General features: G+C 39.2%; 1 protein-coding gene across 2 annotated transcripts in view; it reads left to right on the top strand.

Moving 5' to 3' along the window:
* Window positions 1-14319, top strand: part of RALGPS2 (Ral GEF with PH domain and SH3 binding motif 2) — a 156087-nt gene extending 141768 nt beyond the window's left edge. The window contains exons 18-20 of one of the 2 annotated variants that reach the window (XM_035010709.1): window positions 3592-3697; window positions 5847-5938; window positions 8734-14319. In XM_035010709.1, the coding sequence (XP_034866600.1) occupies window positions 3592-3697; window positions 5847-5938; window positions 8734-8763 (228 nt within the window). In that variant the 3' untranslated portion in view covers window positions 8764-14319. The remainder of the gene's footprint in view (window positions 1-3591; window positions 3698-5846; window positions 5939-8733) is intronic. The other variant, XM_035010710.1, reaches the window with a different exon arrangement.
* The last annotated feature ends 7540 nt before the right edge of the window (window positions 14320-21859 follow it).

Below are 21859 nucleotides of genomic sequence, written 5' to 3'. Positions count from 1 at the left end.
TTTTATTACTCTCCATACATTTTTTTTGCCTGTGAGGAACAGAATAGGCTTGGCAGGGTAGAATAACTGGGGAGAGCGAAGGGGGACTCCTATTATGTCTATATTTTTAGACTTTTTTAAGATTTTATTTATTTATTTGAGAGGGAGAACACAAGCGGAGTGAAGGTGGGGAGGAGCAGTGGGAGAGGGAGAAGCAGACTCCCCGCTGAGCAGGGAGCCAGACATGGGGCTCAATCCTGACCTGAGCCAAAGGCAGACACTTAACCGACTGAGCCACCCAGGAGCCCCTTTTTGGATGTTTTAAAATGAAAACATTCACTGTAAAAATGTTTTTTAGTGGAAGTTTATTCATTGTAAAAAAAAATTTTGGAGGTATGTTTGAACCCATCGCTGTATGGTAAAGAGTGAATAAATACTATTCAATTAGTTAAATTTTTAAAGACCAAGACTGTGCTTGAAAAGAAATCTGTAACAAAACTAACAACTTTCCACAGCTCAGAATAAAACAGGACATTAGAAAAAGGGAAAGAGAAGATAAATAGAAGATGAAATATAATTGGCTAGTAAACATGAAAAGATGATCAACCTTATTAGGTATCAAAAATGCAGGCTAAAGAAGATGCCCCTTTTTGCTATTAGGCAAAAATTTTGAAGATTGTTAGTAGAGCATTGTCCATGGTGTAGGGAAACATAGACTATTATCCATGATTTGCAGAAATTTAAATTGGTATTGTTTTTGTGGTGGGCAGTCCTAGTCCGTATTTAACCTAATAATAACCAGTGATTCCTTATCTGAGAATCTGTCCTGTGGAAGTCCTTGAACAAGTGCACAAAAATTCCTGTAGAAGAATATTCCTGTAGTGTTTATAATAGAAATCTATAAAGACTCAAAATACTTACCAATAAGGAAGTACTGATAAGTGAAAACTGTAAGAGTACAAATACGCCCCCATTAGTACAGTGAACCCTTGAACAACTAGGTTAGAGGTACCTACGCCACCTCCCTCCCACACCTGTGCAGTGGAAAATCTGTGTATAACTTTCAACTCCCCAAAAACTTAACTACCAATAGCCTACTACTGATCAAAAGCTTTACCAATAACATAAACAGTTGGTTGACACATTTTGTATATGTATTGTATGATGTATTATTACAATAAAGTAAGCTAGAAAAAATGTTAAGAAAAGCATAAGAAAAAAAAGACACTGTAATGTATTTATCAAAAAAAATCGGCATTTTAAGTAGACCCGCATAGTTAAAACCCATGTTGTTCAAGGGTCAGCTGTATATGAAAACCAACAGCATCAAAAAAGTCTTTGGTGTAAATGCATAGAGAAAGGTCAGGCATTTGTTTTCTTGATTTTTCTGCGTGGATAACCAATTTTCCTGGCATCATTTATTGAACAGTTCATTCTTCCTTCATCAGTCTGCAGAGTCCACTCTTGTCATACGAATTTGCGTCTCTACACCCAGATGGCTCTCTTGACTGTCATCACCCTGTCTGTTTGTTCCTGTCCTGTAGCCCATGGTCTCAATTACTGTAGCTCTATGAGTCTTGATGTGTATTAGGGCAGGTCCTGACTAACTCTTCCCAGGAGTGTATTGCCTGTTTCTGCTCCTTTGCTCTTGTATATAAATTTTAGAATCAGCTTCTCAAGTTCCGTAAAATCCTACTGAAATTTTTATTGAAATGACACTGAATCTATGTAAATCAATTTAGAGAGAATTGACATCTTTACAAATCAAACCTTCTTCTTCATCTCATGGCATTTCTTCATTGTTTTATGTCTTGGATGCCTTTTATGGGTTCTACTTCCGTATATTTTTTGTCGCATGTATCGCTAGATACCCCTCTTATAAATGACTTTTATAGTTCTTGTGTATAGAATTACAGTTGATTTTCATACTGATCTTTTCCAAGTGTCTTTGCTCATCATTCTTACTAATTTGGTAGATGTGAGTGGATTTTCTTTGTCCATGAGTAATGGCAGTTTTATTTCTTCCTTACTCTTATACCTTTTATTTCCTTTTTGTTACCCTATTAAGCTGACTGTCTCTTCAAATTCTGTGTTGAATGGAAGTAGCAATGATAGGCATCCTTGTCTTGATACTGATTTTGAAATGTTTTTAGCATTTTACCCTTGAGTGTGTGTGGTAGGGTTTTGATTTTGGGCTGTCTTTTTTTTTTTTGTCATCTTTCCTGCGTTATTTTGGTTTGGTTTTTGTGTAGGTTTTGTTTGTTTGCTTGGTGGTTACTCTTTATTGAATTAGGAAGTTCCCTTCTATTCCTAGTCTGTCACAAATATACATTATATTTTAGCAAAAGCTTGTTGGGTAAACTGAGTTGAATGTATTTTTTTCTTTCTTAATCTGTTAATATGGTGATTTAGTTTAATAATTTTTCTGAAGTTAAAAAAATAATTTTTGAACTTGATTGAACTAATCTTGCTTTCTTGAAATAAACCCAACTTAGTTGCATTGGTTGATTTCTAACATTAAACCAACCTCACATTCCTCGGATAAATCCAGATTGGTCATCTCATATCAACTTTTTTTTTTTAAGATTTATTTATTTTAGAGAGCAAGAGAGAGCATGAGCAGGAGGGGCAGAGGGAGAGAGAGAATCTCGGGCAGACTCCATGCTGAGCGTGGAGCCCAACGTGGGGCTCTGTCTCACGACCATGAGATCACGACCTGAGCAGAAACCAAGAGTCAGACACTCGACCAACTGCACTACCCAGACACCCCTATCAGCTTTTTTATACACCAGTATTTTATTTAACATTTTTCCATTTATGGTCACGAATGAAATTAACCTAATTTTCTGTTCTTTTCTAACAGCCCTTTTTTTCATTACATTTATTTCAAGTTTAACTTAAAAAAAAAGAATAGAAAAGTAACAAGCATACTAAGAATACCTTTTTTTGAGAAATACAAGTAAGAATATATTATTAAGAATTGTCTGGGTCACCAGGGTGACTCAGTCGGTTGAGCATCCAGCTCTTGATCTCAGCTCACTCATGATCTCAGGGTCATGAGTTCAAGCCCCGTGTTGGGCTCCATGCTGGGCATGGAGCCTAATTAAAAAAAAAAAAAATAGCACTGCTGGTTTAGTAAATCATCAGGTTTCAGGTAATACCCCTATTACATTGTATACTTCACTTACGCTGTGTTATATGTTAATTATATCTCAGTAAAGCTGGGTAAAAAAAGATAACACCTCTATTAAAATGTAGGTGTGTTTCCTAATAAGGGAGGGGTTCGGGGGAGTGTAGTAAGGAACAGAAAAAACCCACAGAGATGAATTTATCAGATCCAACGACAGATCATGCTTTTTTGGGAATCAAGACTTTGGACAGGTTTTGATGAAGAGTTGAAGCTAGGAAGGATCTGAAGAGTAGGAGACTGTCTAAAGAGGGCATGCCTAAATAGAATTTAGTAGTAAGTAAAAGGCTGTGAGCAGACTCAACCAACATGAAGTCACAAATATTATCTCTCACGGGAGAAACTGAAAATATGCTTATCCTTAATTTTTGCTTAGGATGAGCCATAAATTTTGTGTTTCCATTAATGATCTTTTTATCTCTCAGTTCAAATCAACATCAAATAAGAACGTATCTGTGGTAGGATGGATGGTGATGATGGCTGATGACCCAGAACACCCAGATCTCTTCTTGCTGACTGACTCTGAGAAAGGTGAATCATTAGCATATCTAGGGTTTAAGCTATTGCGAGGACATAACGTTCAGTTGGTCCAAACATAGTTTAACTAGAATACTTGACCAGGAACATGTTTTTGTAGTTTTGTCTCTTGGGAAATAATTCTGTCTCATAATGTAGAGTAATGATATCAATATTTCTGGTATCAATATCTGTTATAAGCATATTTTCTTTGCTGCATGGGCATAAGCTTGAAATTAAAAGCCCAGGTAATCCTTAAGGAGCTAAGAACCAGGCAGAGAGGGAAGGAAGGAGGGCACTGGAGAATCAGTTACTTTAAAGCCTCAGACATCTGCTATATATGTAGTACCCCTTCGTCTATACCCTCAAATAAATTGTTATGCTTAAGTTCTGAATGTGGCAGAGGTTTTCCTCTAAATGATTTTTAGTCCATTATTTTTAATGAGGTTAATATGTTATTTAACTCCTATCGCTTTCCAAATAAATATAATTCATAATGAATACTTTGCTTACAATATTGAGAGAGGCTTATGAAGGAAATGATTGACTCTTGACCAGTGGAGTTTTTTAAGTGGATCAGAGAAGTTGGAGGGTGGGCCATGTAGAATCAGACCCTGTGCATCTCTAGTGGAGGCCGCAGGTGGCCGTCAGAACGCAGCCTGACGTGATTGCTGCTCTTCCTGCATGTTGATAAGCACCTCAGAGGGAGCCAGACGGGAAATTCTTTCCTCTCTGCCCAGAATCTGCCACTGCAGCAACTCACCACCGAAATTCTGTTTATTGACTGTACAGTTACATTTTCACCTCTATTCAGAATGTATTTTATAGCAACAGATATTCCGCTTTTAGGATATTACAGCATTTTAAGTGAAAACGTAAGCAAATATATTGGATACGGAAAAAAAATAATAGTAGGAAAATGTCTCATTTTGAGATGAACTAGATTGACTTACAGAGTAAGAACTCCCTGCTCAGCATTCTGAATTAGGAGTCCCTGTCCCAACCCCAAATCCCAAAGGCATTATTCATAAAATTACATTTTAAGGAGATCATTTTCACTGGGCTTAGTTAACATTTTATTTTCTTTCAGTTTCCCTAGTGTAGCTTGATGGGACTCTTTCCAAGTAACCAAGGTTTTTGTAACATTTGTACAAATGGTCTTTTGGAGGGGGAGGAGAAAGTAGACAAATGGCAGCTATGGCCAGCTTAATTGTAGATACGCCTTCAATTCAGATTGCTCTAATGTCCACATCTGAGTTCAGCAAGTAAAACAGTATTATTTAACATGAAACATTGGTGACGAAACTGTTGCTTCTGAAAGTAAAAAAGTTCTCTGAGTGTTCCAGTCTCAAAGGAAAGCTCTGTCATGCCTAAAGAAAGGTCAGACTCTTGGGCCATTGAATGCAGTTATAAAGGAGAGAGTAGAATTTGATACAAATTGGGAAATAAAAACTTAGGTCAATGAAAAAAGGGAATAAAGCTCAACTTAGGGCAGCCTTCAGTACATGAATCCTTTGTTTTTTCAGTTTATCACCTTAATACATACAACCATATAAGATTTATCTATTATGTGTCAATCTTGAATTAGTCAACATAAGTTCTAAATATACACAACACGGATGAGTTTCTAATTTTCTAAAAGAGGAATCAGTGAGTCTTTAGATTTTCCCAGAAATCCCTCAGTAGACCCAGAAATCCGTGATAATTTCAGCAAACGTAACTAACACCTAAAAGCATGGTTGATATTGATCCTTAATCATATTACATACCTAATGTTTCAATGTTAAACGTGTTAAAGCATTTTGCCTGTAAAAACTTAATATTAACATATTCTGTACTCAGTCCCACATACAAATCTAGGGGAGCCAAACGATTCTTTTATTTAGGTATACTTTCCTCTAAAGAATATTTAAGGAGACAAGAATACTTCTCTTCCAATTCATAAGCAGCAAAACGGTGACTTTCTGAATAAATGATACCATGTGAGCATAGCATTGAGAACTCTTCTTTTTATTTGTATTAGAAAATCAGGTGCTAGAGACAGAGAATTCTGAAACTCAGAATTCTAGTCATGTTTCATTTTGCTCTTTGATATATGACTGAATTATTATATGTCAGAGTCCTTAAAATTTTATCATTTTCCCCTTGTTTTTAATAACTTTAGGAAACTCATACAAGTTTCAAGCTGGCAACAGAATGAACGCGATGCTGTGGTTCAAGCATTTGAGCGCAGCTTGCCAAAGCAACAAGCAGCAGGTGAGCAGTGTCTCTCGGTCCTCAGGATGGTCCGTCGCTTGGGACTGTATTTAAAAGAGTTCCAAGGGAAGTAAACAGACTAATTTTATGAATGAAGAAGGAAAATTATACTGTTTTTATTCTTTTTCTTACAGCGGTCGGCAAGTATGAAGTCCACATTTTAGTGAGGAGATAGTCAATAAAATAATGAACAAATAAAATTTCAAATGCTGAAAACTATATACAGAACTATATATACATACATATATATGGAAAACAAAATAGAATTATGTGATACAGAGTGATGAGAGTAGACACAACTTTAAATAAATAAGAGTGGGCAGCAGAGATCTCCCCAAAGACATTGACGTGAGTGACAAGAAGGAACAGCCATGTGCAGATTAAGGTCTGCTGGAGGGCACAGCAAGTTCAAAGGTCCTGAAGCTGGAAGGAGCTTAAGGTGTTCAAAAGAGGCAAATGTTGCCCATGTCGGTAGAAAATAGTGAGAGGCAAAGAAATAGAGCTCCAGGGGCGTAAAACTTAGATGGCACTTTAATAAACATTATTCTGATTCATCGTTATTCTGTTAATAACCTGAGTAGGTTCCTGTGGTTGCAGCAAAACCCAGAGCCATTTGGATCTGTTTGTTTTTATTTCACTGAAACAAAGATGGTCTAATTCAAAGGCTTTCAGCTGCAGAGGAGAAATGAAGCCATGGTGTTGTTTTCCCCAAACCCTGTGGCAGATCTAAAGTTGAGCCACGGATTGGTAGAACAGACGTAAAATAAACATAACTGCAGTTATGGAAATATGTGTAGACTTTTTGTAGGCCAGTTTTTAGTTGAATATATTTGAAGACCATTGATTTCAGGTACTAAAATTCAGAAGTGTACAGTTAAGTGTTATCCGTAGCTAATTGTGAATAATACAATACACCATATAAGTTTATATCACTTATTAAAAGTATTTTTCACCCTGTGCTGTCAGGACCAGAGTTTTACCCCTTTTTGATAAAGGAAGAAACTAGTTTCAGAAATGCTAAATGACCTACACAGGGTCAAACAAGCAAATGTCTTTATCTTTAGGTCCATTCTTTTTAAATATTGTTAGAATAGGCTTTGTTGGGCGCCTGGGTGGCTCAGATGGTTGAGCGTCTGCCTTCGGCTCGGGTCATGATCTCAGGGTCCTGGGATCGAGTCCCGCATCGGGCTCCCTGCTCCTTGGGAGCCTGCTTCTCCCTCTGCCTCTCTCTCTCTCTGTCTCTAATGAATAAATAAATAAAATCTTTAAAAAAAAAAAAAAAAGAATAGGCTTTGTTCTCTTAGAATTTTTATTTCAAATATATATATGAAAGACTGATAGCAGTATTTGGTATCATTTTTAGCACCCTCCACTAAGGGCATGAAACGCCATAGAACAGACTACTTTCTTGCCTTTGTCAAGTTAGGGCCTGGGACAGAGTGAATAGACTAAGCTTATGTGCAACTCAACTTACATTCTTTAAGTGTGCTTAAAGTATTGTCTTTTTTTATTTTAATCTCAGATTTCAAGATTAATCTAGACAGTGTATACATACCAACATAAAGGTGAACAAGTCAACCAAATGTGTATAAGTGGGTTTTATTTGTTTGTTTCTTTCTGTACTGGGAGAATCAGAGTAGTAGCAAATATATAAATAGAAGCTGTGAAATGTGAAAATTTTTGGTAGAAGCCTCTGATTCACTCAAGTATAATACCTTAAATCATATTCAAGGAACTTAGGAGGAAATGAACTTATACTTTATTTAAACATGGGTTTCTTATAACCAGACCTGAGAATTTATACTTTAAGCACTTGAGCATTTGTATTGTATTTGATTTATGATTCAATTATGATTGTATTATTAAAGATCTTTTCATTCAGAAGGTGACACATGTAAGAGACTCCCCCTCCCCTTTTTCTTGAATATTCTAGGTTTTCAGAAAAAGATTACTAAAGTGATAGCTGTTAAGCTGTTTTAAAGGACAGAGAAATGACCACTGAAGTGAGAATATCTCTCCCAGCACAACTTCAGAAAACAGTAAGGGTTAAGAGTTTTTTTTTAACATGGTGAAACCCTCTTTAGTCCTTGTCTAGAGGACTCATCAGCTGATTTTCAAAAACAAAGTATACTTATATTTCAAAGAATTCTTGTGGAATTTCTCCTCACTACAATGTGGACTTCATGTCTTATTGTTGATTTCTGTAAGGAATCAAATTAAACTCGAACCAGTCTATAAGCCTCAAACTATTATATAACCTGTTGATTTTTCAGTCACCAAGTGTCAGATCAGAATTTATCTAACGATGAGTTTTATTGTTTCATACTTACTTTCATGATGATTTCACAAAGAAATTCTTAGTAATGTTCATTATAAAATTATCCATGCTGGATTTAAAAATGTGCATGTAGGAATTCCTGGTAAAACAGAGACTGAGAAAATAGACGATAAGTATGTTTGTCAGAGTGTCACCCTAACTAGAGCCACACTTCTTTTCTTGTTCATTTGCTCACTCAGCGGACATCTGCTGAGCACCCTGTGTTGGACAAGAAAGATACCGTCTCCGCCCTTTCTCCCATTCCAATTTCAGTTTTCTGGAAAGAGAGTATTAACTGTGATTTTCTCAAAAATGTTCTAGCATATTTTATTCATTATTCATAAATGATTGCAGTACCTTCTGTCAAATTACTTCTTTAAAAAGTATCTGGGCTTAAAATGATGAAGGAAGATAAGAAATAGTACTTTGAAAAGCAGCTTTTAAATACTATCAGTTTTGTACTGCTTTTATTTTTAAGGTTCCTACAAACTTGATGACTTTTGAGTAGAAGCCCAAGAAAGAAGCGAGGTGAACTATCACCCCTAAGTGAGAGTGAGGAGGTGACGCGAGCGCCAGCTGTGAGCCAGTTCTGGGCCAGGAGGAGCCCAGAGGCTGCGTCTCAAGCCTTTGGAGTTCTGAACCAAAAACAGCACTAATTTCAGGGAATGAAGTAAGATATTCCCAGAGAACACATTGGAGTCACTACACAAACTGCCATGGACCGCGCTGCTTTTCTCTGAACTGACCTGCGGAAACCACTGCCTTAAACGAACGAAAGGAAAACCAACATGAAGCACCAAATTGTGTTTGTGCATCGTCTGGCGGTGCTGTGCTTGGAATAGATCGTAGCCCATTTGCGTTTCTTTTACCTTTGTACTAATTTTGGAGGGGGAAGCTCCTTTCTTTAGACCCACTTAAAAAGGAAAACATCTTTCTTAGGAGTTATGTGAGGGGCTGGTGTAGAAAGGAGGTGTGAAGATGCCCCGCCTGCCCCGGGGGGCTTCTCCGCTCCCGGTCATCTGCAGCCTCCCCGGCTCTCCCACGGCAAGAGTTTCGGGATTAGACATGTTCATAATGTGAGTTGTTGGGGTTCGTTTGGGATTGGGGGCGGGGGTTGTTTCGAATGAGGGGAGATTTTTCTTAAACACTAGACTTCGGAAATTGAGTTCTGGGTGGGGAGCATCATTTCTTGCAGGAGGCATGAAGGCTGAGCGCTCCTATTCCAGACACTCTTTTCAAGTGGGCTCCAGAAAGCATGGTTGTTTTTAACTGGGTTTAAAATTTAGCCTTCTATATGAATTCATTGTTGGACCCACAGATCTGCTTAGGAAAGAACCGTAATCCCAACTTAAACTTTTCTGAGATTTTACAGTAATTACATTTTTTTTCAAGTGAATTGAATTATCCCTTCTACCAGTCTCTGGTGACTTTTGTCGTCAAGATGATATACTGATACTTCATCAGGATATTTTCTCTTACAGTGTTTCATGTACACAATGCCAGTTATTTTTTTTATTACTCATTTTCGTTATTTTTGTTAAGTATGAGAGTCAGGATTACATTTGTTTAAAAGAGCTTCCGCATATGTATGTGTGTATGTATTTTATTATAAGTCACAGAAAATAATTTTAAAAGGGAAAAGGGTGAAAGATTGAGATTCTGGGAATCTTAAGTATCAAAACTTCCCTTCTTATGTAACCTTCCTTTATTACAAAACACTTTTCTGAAAACGTACTGTAGGTCCTGGCCATGAAACCATATTCTGTCAGTGGTAGACCAAGCTGTTTTGGGAGAGCTCTTCCATGCAACAGTGCGTTTAATTTCCAGAATAAATGTTGAATTGCAAGAAGAAGAAGAAAAAAAAAAAAGGTTTAAAGGTGAGCTGCCTTAGAGTTTTAACAAAAAATGGCACTTGAACAAAGGCTGTGTGTTAGATGTTAGAAACTCATGGGGCATCCTATATTTTAGCAGCGGCCCAGAGGAAGAAACTCTTTTTGACTGATCTCTTCCAATAAACTTGTAATACTTCGGGCCTCACATAAAATTTCTTACATTTGCATTCTTAGAGAATTTCATACTTTTTTTTAATCATCTTGAAGCCTTGAAACTTAAATAGAAAATATTGCTCACAGAATCATTAGCTAAAAGTCTATCCAAAGGAAAATAGAAGAGCTTTTGGAAAGGATGTTAAGAGTTCAGGTATTTTTCTCATATAGCACAGTTAGAAATACCATTATTTCTGGTTTTGTGGAAAGTGACATGGGCTGGAGAGGGCAAAATGCTGCCTGTGCTGAGTGATTTTTCAATTAATGATCTCCCAAGCTTAACCCACGTTGGGTACATAGACACCACCTGCGTCGCCAGCAGTATTACTATATAGACCTTGCACATCTTTCTTTTGTTTTACATCTTCTAAAATTCCTTAATTTGTGTATTTCTCTTCAGAAATAAGTGTTTTTAACAGTGTATATGCTTTTTAAAAAATTCTGTGGATGAGAACCCTGTGGATTTTTTATTACTGTTTGTCATAAATAAGCTAAAGTAGATACATTGTACCATATTTGAGGAGATTCGCAACTGGAAGTCAGAGCCTGACGTCACAGTTTTGCCAAAGAGAGAGCTGAACTGGAAGATGTGTTTGATACTTCAGCTCTAACATTACGGGATACGTGTACAGGGAAAGAATAGTGTTCAAATTTGGTGAATAGTCCCTATGTAGAACTGTGGCCTCTGACTGAGTGAAACTCTTAACACAACTGTACAGTAGAAGTAGACATTGTTCTCTCTTCAAATCTGTCTATTCAAAAGATTAGACGTTGCTTTTGAAGATGATTTTAGCATTTGAAACAAATGGAAACCAGTGAGAGAAGTGAATTGAAATTGCATAGGTGAATTATTTGATCTATAATTCACCAAATGATGTAATAATTCAAGCAAAGAAAATAGGTCACCAAAATATATTAAATATTTAGGTAGTTTATTAGTAGGAAGATGAAATTTTTTCCTCTTATTAAGCTTATGCTTAATAAATTAGTAAATTAGTGACTCAAAAGCTTGAAATTTCTATCAATATTAAGCTCATTTGTTTCTCTCCTAGCCAAGAACAACTCATTAGCAATGCCATTATAATTTAAATTTAAGCTAGTTTGTGAGAAGCATAAATATGGGCATTTATACGGCCTGGTGTAGTAGTATGTAATACTAGCCAAAATACGGTTTGAGACACATCTCATTTATTTCAGTTTATTTGAACCTGGATGCTTATTTTTCATACAGAAGTAACATCAGTTTTAAAAATACACCTATAAAAAGAACTGCATAATAATAACCTTCAGAGCACTAGTTTTGGTTTCATGCCCCCTCTGTGTTTGGCCTTTGCTTTATTTTTTTCAAAGATACTGTTTTTACTGTAATCTCCAGACTATAAGAATTGAAAGAGAACTGATCAAACACACCTTTCTGTAGCGTTTTCTTCACTATGTAAATATTATTTGTATAAACATTACAAAAAGGGATCCAAATGATTTGATTTTTTTTTTTTCCTCCCTGGGCATGTGCTTCAAGGACAACTTGTTTTCCTTTGTAGAAAATGGCAATGTCAAGAGTTAGGGGATTCATCGCTCCCAGGTTTTTGCAAGTGGCTTTATTGCCCGTCTAGAAATGCCTTCCAGAAGAGCCCAAGGAGCACGGTGCTTACAGAGGGGCAAGGGGTCTCAGTCTGTGGTGTACGTACTCCACGGATTAGCTGAACCTGGGGGCCCTGGGATTACTAGAATATACCTGGCCACGTGCGCTCGGAAGTCTTCTGAGCTTAAACCCGTAAGCTATACACCGTTCCAACTGAAAGCAAAACTATAAGGCATTCATTGGAAATCCATAATAATAGTAGACTTCATCCATTAACTTTTTAAAAGAATATATCCACTGCTGATTTCTTTCTTGTTTTCTGAGGCACATTCCTTTCCACCCAGTCTTTAAACCACCATATTACCTTCTTGTGCCAACAAGGAGGAGCAGTGTTGCTTCCAAGAGATAATCTTTAATAAAAGAAATCCTCTGCTTCAGAGGCTTTTGAAATCCTTGGATCCCTTTTTGAAAGCGAAGATGAGCTCGCCCAGGGCCCCAGTGGAACCATGGTGCTGCTGTTGCACAAGCAGACAGTACAGAGCACGTGGTGAGGTTTGCCTGGTCTTTTCAGTGACCTTCTAGGGCTTGCTTTCATTTTCTCTCCCCTTTTGTACTACTTTTTTCAAACATAGTAAATGTATGATTTTACAGCTAGAGTGGTATTCTGTTTTTTTCTAAGCTTTGAGATACACTGTTACTTAATCACATTGATGAGCATTATTTTCACGTGAAGTCAACCTTTTCAAAATGATCTAAGTAAGTCCTTTTTGGTCCTGCTCCCCTAAAAATGGCTTGTAACTAAAGTGACTATTTTTTTTTTCCATTTAGAGGATTCTGATGAAAGATCTGTGCATGCAAACTCTTACAGTTATTGAAAGGAATTTCACTACACCAGTATCTCAAGTTGTAGTGTGGGGAAAATTTGGTCAGTGCCTTAACAATTTGAAGACCAATTTTAGGGCATTGAGTATGATGATAATCATTTGCCCTCTTACTCCTCTTATGTCAGGAGTGTGTGCTATCCTTCTCTCCACCAGCTTACTCTTTCTTACTCTTTGTCCCAGCAAGTGTAAGAGAGCACAGAGTCTACAGATAGCCTCCAGGTCATTGTTACAGCCCTCCCAGGTCATGAGTCTTTTCAGACAAGCTCCCTCCCTGCTCCTCTCCTGCCGGGGTAGGAGATTAAAAATAAACCCACCCAAATCAACCTTTAGATGAGCATTTTTAAAAACAGTTTTGAAGAGCGTCCATCCAGCTGAGTTTGTTTTTATGTTGTGTTGTTGATGATGATGTTTTGAGCATCGATTTAATTATAAGGCCTTTCAGAAAATCCCTAAAAGAATACATTACAGCCAGAAAGATTTGTTGGGGTCTTATTAAAGCTGCTGAAATCTTGTAATGAGACTTGACCAAAAATGAGATTTTAGATTGGTTCATTCTTATATTTAAGACTCAGAACAAACAGGCAGTCACTTAACCTACCAGATACTGTTTCCTTGGAAATATTATGGAAGGAAAGTGAAAACAACTCCAATATATAAATTTTGAGGGAAGCTAAGAAACTACACTAGCTTTCTTAGTCAAAACAAAACTTGGAAACATTTTGCTTCTCTGAGACCCTTGCAAGATCTGAAACTACTGTTCAACTGAGTCAAGATGCTATTTTCACATTTTTTAAGGGCCAGTATGTTCCAGAATAGGGAAGTAGACTTAGTCTTTAAAGCCAAATGAAGGGTTGACTGATCCTTGAGGGTTATTAGCAGAATTTAAATATTCCTTCTAGTCATTTGGCCTGCAAAATGGTGATGGAATTAAAGGAATGGAATGCATAGAGTGCTTTGAAAGGATTGAACTTTTTTTTTTAATAGACCAGCTGAAAATTTCATAAGTATTACCTGTGCTTTTTAGATACCAGGTAACAAGTATTCAGTTTCCCCTAAAGATAACATCACCTATTAGGACTATTCACAAATATAGTCCAATAACTATTGACTTACCAGGTCTGACACAGTAGCTGATTTATTATGTCACCAGACTCTCAAAGAGCTTCTATATCTTAATCACTGACAAATTTACTGTTTTACAGCCCACTGAAGTGTGTATGTGTGGGGAGGGGATGGGAACTCGTTCACAAGGTAATCTAAAGGAGATAAACATCTGTGGGGGTAAATATCCAGTGATGATAATATGCAGGAAAACACAAGCCATTTTTCTTCTTCTTTATCCCAGTTAACTTGAGGTACTCTAATGATGAAGCACTCAGTTGCACTATGACCTCCCTGAGTGATGTGCAGCTTGGTTCCTCTCTCACTTATTATTTCTGTGTAATATGCAAATGTGAGTGTGAGATCTTCAGTGTGTTTGCATAAGCTAACTTAAAATGAATTTAAGTACAGTTTTCTGAAATATTTCTATTGAAATAAATTACTTAACAATACAGATTGCGTGGGGATGATTTGTTGCCATATTTACGTTTTAACATTAACTTTTAAATAAGTGCTCTAACTTGATCTTTTTCTCATTCTAAACTAGTGGACAAGGTTTTTGTTGGCACAGGAAGCTTCTTTCTGGGTACACTTCAGTTCCTCTTCCCTGTCCTGGATCGAGGATGTGCTCTGGCATGGTGACTGATGGGGTCTGGAGGAATAGGGGTCATGGGCCCAGTATTTCCAACTTCATCTCCCCACTCCCAAGTATATGGTGTGATAAGAGCAGTCCCCAAAGAGGCCTTCTTTGCTAATAGGTACTGTATTTCGTAGATTCTAAGACATGACATTAAATTGTAAGAAGTACAGAAATAGCTGTGTTGAGTCTCCTCCTCTAAGTCGTTGGCTGAGGTGTTGGTTATGCCCTAAGAATTCCACATGAGCTTGCCTCTAAGAACTGGTTTTCAACAGTTTTCTCACCTCTCTAACGGCCTTTGAAAATTTTCAGTGTCCCTATATTGGAACCAAAAGAGAGTGACAATTCTCCGATGGGGTCAACCTGTCTTTACTTCACACAACGCCACCTTTGTCTGGCGGGAGCTTTCCATAGGTGCATGCTCAGTTTCTGGGTTCCCTTTTCTCTTTCATCAGTAGTTTGTCTTTGAGCCAGGACAAGCATATTTGCACTTCAAAGATACCGTATTTTTTACAAACCAAAGGTTTGTGGCAACCCTGCTTCGCACACGTCCGTCGGCGCCATTTTTGCAACAGTACTTGCTCACTTTGTGTGTGTGTCACATTTTGGTAATTCAGTATTTCAGATTTTTTCATTATTACTGTGTTTGTTGTAGTGATACGTGATCAGTGATCTTTGCTATTACTGTAATGTTAGAGGGCGTCACAAGCTGCGCCCATATATAAGATGACAGTTCAGCAAATGGGTGTGTGTTCTGAATGCTCCACCAACTGGCCATTCCTCCATCTCTCCCTCTCCTTGGGCCTCCCTGTCCCTGAGACACAAATATTGAAATTAAGCCAGTTAATAAGCCTACAGTGGCCTCTCTCTGTTCAAGTGAAGGGAAGAGTTGTAGGTCTCTCACTTTAAATTAAAAGCTAGAAATGAGCTTAGTCAAAAAGCCAAGATAGGCTAAAAGGTAGGCCTGTTTCACCAAACAGTTGGCCAAGTTGTGAATGCAAAAGGGAAGTTCTCAAAATTAAAAATGCTACTTCAGTGAACGCACAAATGATAAAAAAGCAGAACAGCCTTATGGCTGAGATGGAGAAAAGAAGACAAAACAATCACAGCATTCCCTTAAACCAAAGCCCGTTGAGGAGCAAGGCCCTAACTCTCTTCAATTCTATGAAGACAGAGAGGTGGGGAAGCCTCAGAAGAAAAGTTGGAAGCTAGCAGAGGTTCATTTATGAGGTTTAAGGAAAGAAGCTGTCTCCAATGTAGGTAAAACAGCCTTATATTGGAAGAGGATGTCATCTGGGACTTCAATAGCTAGAGGAGTCAATGCCTGACTTCTGAGGAAGGCTGGCTCTCTGGCCAAGGGCTCACGCAGCTGGTGACTAAGTTGGAGCCAGTGCTCATTTCCCATTCCGAAAACCCTAATGCTCTAGAAATGGGACAAAACCTGGATGACAGCACCTCTGTTTACTGAGTATTTTAAGCCCACTGTTGAGACCTACTGCTCAGAAAAATAGATAGATAGATAGATAGATAGATAGATAGATAGATAGATAGATAGATAACTGCTCACTGACAATGCATCTGCTCACCCAAGAGCTCTGATGGAGGTGGACAACAAGATTCATGTTGCTTTCATGCCTGCTGACACCACACTCATTCTCTAGTCGGTGGATCAAGGAGTAATTTTGGCTTCTAAGTTTTATTTTTTAAGAAACACATTTTGTGGGGCACCTGGCTGGCTCTGACTCTTGATCTCGGGGTTGTGAGTTGGAGCCCCACACTGGGCATAGAGATTACTTAAACATAAAATCTTTAAAAAAAATGAAAAAAATCCGTTTCGTAAGGATATAGCAGAACACATCGTGGTTCTTCAGATGGATCTGGGCAAAGTAAGTTGAAAACCTTCTGGAAAAGATTCACCGTTCTAGAAGTTATTGAGAATACTCAGGGTTCGTGGGAAGAAGTCCAAATAGCAGCATGAATAGGAGTTTGGAAGAAGTTGATTCTGACCCTCATGGATGCCTTTGAAGGGTTCAGGACTTCAGGGGAGGAAGTGACTGCTGAGCTGGTGGAAATACCAAAAGAACTAGAAGTGTAGAAAGTGGTTTCTTGAGATGGGATCTACTTCTGGTGAAGATGCCATGATGATTATTGAAATGACTACAAAGAATTTAGAATATGACATAAACTTAATTGACAAAGCAATGGCAAGGTTTGAGAGGATTGACTCTAATTTTGAAAGAAGTCCTATGGATAAAACACTACCAAACAGCATTGCGTGCTACCGAGTAATTGAAAGAGTCCATTGATGTGGCAAACTTCATTGTCCTATCTTAAAAATTGCCAGAGTCGCCCCAGCCTTCAGCAAACCACCACCGTGATCAGTCAATCAGTCAGCAGCCATCAACACTGAGGCAAAACTCCACCAGCAAAAAAAAAAAAAACTCGCTGAAAGCTCAGATGATGGTTAGCATTTTTTAGCCATGAAGTATTTTTTAATTAAGATATGTACATTGGTTTTTTAGACATAATGCTGTTGCACACTTAATATATTACAATATTGTAGACAATTTCTATATGCACTGGGAAACCAAAAAAGTCATTTGACTCTGTTTATTGCGGGGGTCTGGAATCAAACCCACAGTATCTCCAATGCCATATTGTTCTCCAAATCTGCCTTAGCTGTCCTAACTCGTCTTCTCTATGAATTCTAGGATCAACGTGTCAAGATCAGTGAAAACACTGTTGGTATTCTTACTGAAATTGCTTTGAATTTATAGAATTAATTTGAGAATTAACAGTTTTTAAACATTTATTCCCCTTATGAAATAGCTCTGCATTCATTTTTAAGACTTACATCCATTACCTTATTGAACTCCCTTATCTTGTTCTAATGGTTTGTCCAGTATGATCCTGTTGTCATATTAGCTGTAAATAAGGTGACAGATTGGGAGAAAATATTTGGAGCTTATAAAACAAAGGATTCATATCAAGAACATGCAAGGAATTTTTGCGAGTCGGTAAGAAAATGTATTTGGTAGAAAAATGTGCTAAAGGATATGAATAGTTTATAGAAGGAAGCCCATGTGGCTAACCTATGAAAAGATGTTCAACCTCGCTAATAGAGAAATGCAAAGTAAATCACCAGGGAGGTGTCACATTGTATCTGTCAAACTGGTGAAAAATAGGCAGATAATGCCAGTTATGGTGAGGCCAGGAAAAATCAGAATGGTCAGGCATGTGGGTAAGAGTATAAGCTGGTGGAACCATGCCAGCCATCTTCTGGACAATATTAGGGAACTTGTATTTATATAGAGCAATCCAACTCTGCATGACCTTGAGCAAGCGATTCAACCTTCTTAAGTTCTTCACGTGTAAAATGGATGCAATAGCAGAACCCACAGAGTTGTGAGGCTAAGCTTCACTGGTGCAACTCAGGCCCCTGGAGCAGGGCTACCTGGCCCGTAGGCAGCACGGGCAGTGTTGGGAGTTGGTGTCCCTGTCACACAGTCTGTAACCTGCCCGCTCTGCTCCTCGAGTCAGGTGCAAGGAGTGGGATTAGGGAGGAAGGGGACGATTTAAATAGAACAAGAGAGGGGTCTTTGCTTAGTTAAGTCATAGTGAACTGAGAAGTATCTTCTTGTAAACCTGAAACCCAATAAATAAGCCAGGTGCATTCATCATAGACAAACTGGCAAGTAGAGAAAAACATGAAGAAAAGCCACCCATAAAAGAACCCCGTTGATCATTGTTGATTACTAAGACCAGTATTGTACCCACCTCAGCGCTTATTTAGAACAGTGACAAAATTTAATTTAAATTAAAACCATGACTTGTGAATACCACCCCAGATGGGTTAAGTCAGAATCTGAGGCAGGCGCCTGGTACACACTACAGCTTGAACTTGAAGTGGGTTCATCTGCCCACGGCCCAGTCGCTGAAGCTGCCGTGTTACTGCCTAATTGTCAGGGTTTTTGTCCCGTTTAGGTTCAGAAACTATTAGCATCTATATATTAAGCTGTTGTAGAAGAAAGACCAGCAAGCTGCTGTTTTTATTTCCAGAAACTCTTCTGAGATTTTAAAATAAAAACGGAACCCTGTGCCTTTAGTTGTGGCAGAAAAACCTGGAGATTCACTGTGAATCCTTGGATGAACCTCCGCCAACCAGTAAGTCCTGGAGCAGTCATGTTTCATGATCTTAGAGAACATACATCATTAACAAATCTTAACCACACAAATACAGGATTAGAACGTCTATTTTAAGTGACTGTATTTTGAGTGTGGTCGTATCTCACTGGATGTTGGGGATAGATGACCTAAGAGACAGTTCAGGGTGTGGCCTGGCGCAGTTTGCATGGAGACCTTTGATTCTAGCCTAACTTGCTATAATACAGCTAATGAAGTTCTAGGGCTCTGCAAATCAAGGTAATTTACTGCACTTGAGTTACAGAAATTGTAGTGATTCCTTAGTTTTACTAAATTAAAACTGATTCCCCTCTTACAGGAATACTCGTTTCTAGTTTCATGGTTTTCCTTCTTTAAGAAGAGGCTTATTTTCAAAAAAAAAAAAGAAGAAGAGGCTTATTTTCTATTTTCATATGGGTTAAAATAGTCCATGGATGCCCTTTGTTCTCTGAGCTGACTGGGGGCAGGAGGGCCTTCTGCATTAAAGGGACTTTCGTAGGGACCTTTCCTGTTCCTGAAGGGGACTTGAGGCTCTCTGTTCCAGTTTAAGCTTATTTTATCTGCTCTATCTGAACTCAAGGAAAAGGGAAAAGGACAGTTAAGGGAACATATCAAATGTTGAGTGTTTCATAACATAGTGAGCTGTGTGTTTTGAAGCCATGAAAGGGACTTTTCAAGTAACACTAACCCACAGTATTTAGAAACCATTGATACATACTTGTTGCCAAAGAAGATAATGAGCTTTCCAGCCTCATTTAAATCCTAGGCGTGGATGGGGAACCTGGGTGGCTCGGTCAGTTAAGCGTTTGACTCTTGGTTTTGGCTCAAGTCATGATCTCAGGGTTGTGAGATCGAGCCCCACGGCAGGCTACAGGCCTGGTGTGAAGCCTGCTTGGGATTCTCTCCCTCTACCTACCCCCTCTGCTTGCAGGTGCGCTCATGCTCTGTGTGTCTCTCTCAGTAAATAAATCCTAGAGTGGAATATCTCCCAACAGTGTGTCACCCAAATCATCTCTCCTCCCTTATACTTCTATTTTTACAGTTTAACCTGTCTGTTAGGTTTGGTGTTTTGTTTTGGTTTTTTGGGTTTTTTTTTTTTTTTTCCATTTTATTTCAGTGTAAGTATCTCACTTTTGGATTTCTATGTAGTCATTTATAGTATAATTGTTTCTCTTCATATTTAGATCAGTTCTCAACCTCGGCTACAATTTAGAACCATCCAGGGAACTTTTAAAAATCCCAAAGCCCAGGCTGCACCCCAGACCAATTAGTATATAAGAATGGGGAGGGGGGGAGGCAGGATAGGATCCATGCATTAATAATTTTTTTAAAGCTCCCCAGATGACACGAATGGGTTAGCCAGGCTTGAAAACCAATATTGTGGTGGTTGGTCTCTAAACATTCCAGAGACTTATTTAGAACAGTAGCTTTCAAGCTTTAGAGGGCACCAGAATCCCCCCAGAGGACTTGTTAAGACAGATTTCTGGGTCCCGCCCCCCAAGTTTCTGCATCAGCAGGTGTAGGGTAAGGCCTAGCAATGCGCATTTCTAACAAGGTCCCAGGTGGTGCTGATGCTGGGTCACACAGTCCACACTTTGGGAACCACTGGGACTTAGAAACTGGGTTAGAAGGGAGCCTTGGAGTGTCCATCCTAAACTGTGAGTTCACAGCTCCATCTGTGAGTGTGATGGGGCCCCATCCGGAGCATGACCGGCAGCCTGTGATGGGGGAGCCAAGGGAGAAGAAGTGGCCCCCACTCTGTGGAAGCTTGGGATTTTGCCCGGGAGGCAGAGCTCGTGACTGAGCCGCAGCCCTGCCCCCAGCCCCTGGGGTGAAGCAGAGGCAACCTTCACCTGCATCTGATCTCGGGAAGGTCAGGTCCTCTGCTGCTCGGGGCTGATATCTGTAGGAGTGGATCGGTGACGTGCAGCCGCTCGCAACAGTGTATTTACTCTCAAAGGAATTATTGCAGAACATCCATGATCCCCTTTTTGCCCTCTGACTACAACAAAATAGTCTGAAGCAACAGGGAAAAAAAATTCTTTTGTATTTGAATGCCTTCGGCAGGGCCATTCACTCCGGACCGCTGCAGACCCCATCGCTTCCTATAGTCCCGTGACCAATTTTCTGCATTTTCTTTACCGACCTAGGTGTCGTAACGTGATCCCTGGAACTAGGCTCCCACTTTAGGACCAAGAGGGAAGCTGGCCAGAAAGCAAAGCTGTCCTCAAAGAGAAGGGAAGATGGAAAGAACCTCAGTCCTTAATGATTTCCTTGTGCTGCTAGATTGATCCAAGCCTACAAGAGCCTCACTTTGAGACTCCTGTGTAGTAATCATCTTTTTTTTTTTTGAAGAGAAAAAAAGGAAGTGAAAGAAAAAGGCAATCAAGGAGAAAAGGGAGAGAAGAGAAAGAAGGGATAGGAAGAGGAGGAAAAACGAAGAAGAAAACGGGGAAAGGCAGGCCACCTCTAAGACTTACGCCTGCTGGAAAAAATACTAGAGAACCGTCTCACGATTTCTGCTTGTGTTCCCCATCTATTACATTTTTAGAAGTGCAACCAGGTGGTATTCACGATCTCAAAACAAGGGAGAGAAACACCTATTCCTTGTGGGGTTTTTCACTCAAGTGGGGAGGAAGTGCAACCTCCGCAGGCTGTGAGGACATGAACCCCAAAGCGGAGCCGGGTGCCCTGGGAAGCCCCCCCGAGCCCTGGCCCGGTCCGCGGCCGGCCTGCCCCAACGGGAGCATTTGTGTCCCTGGGCAGCCCCCTGCTGCCTCTGGGTCCCCTTCTCCCTTGCTCAGCGAAAGCACCAGCTTCTTCCGAGATGCCGAATCCTCACAAACTGCTAAAGCCAGATTGTTTCCCTCATTGCCTTTGTTTTGATGTGCCTTAAAATAATTAGGCTTTTACTCTCAAATATTTCCCTGCCCCCCTACGGGCTAAGGCGGCCTCTGTCACACCACCCCAGGGCGAGGCGTGCTACTATGGTAGCCGGTAAACAGTGGCTAAACAAAGCCAAAGGCTTGCTTCCACCGCCTTCTCTTTTGTCCTTGTTCTTCCATCTGCCCCGAGCTACGCACTTGCTGTCCAAACAGTGTAAACTGTGGCACCTCTGTGCAGAGCTTTTTTTTTTTTTTAAGATTTTTATTTATTTGAGAGAGAGCACATGA

This window comes from Mirounga leonina, unplaced genomic scaffold (genome assembly GCF_011800145.1).
Source record: "Mirounga leonina isolate KUSES-001 unplaced genomic scaffold, KU_Mleo_1.0 Mir_154, whole genome shotgun sequence".
NCBI lineage: Eukaryota > Metazoa > Chordata > Mammalia > Carnivora > Phocidae > Mirounga > Mirounga leonina.
Note: the sequence above shows the minus strand (reverse complement) of the source record. Positions and strands in the feature narration are given on the sequence as shown.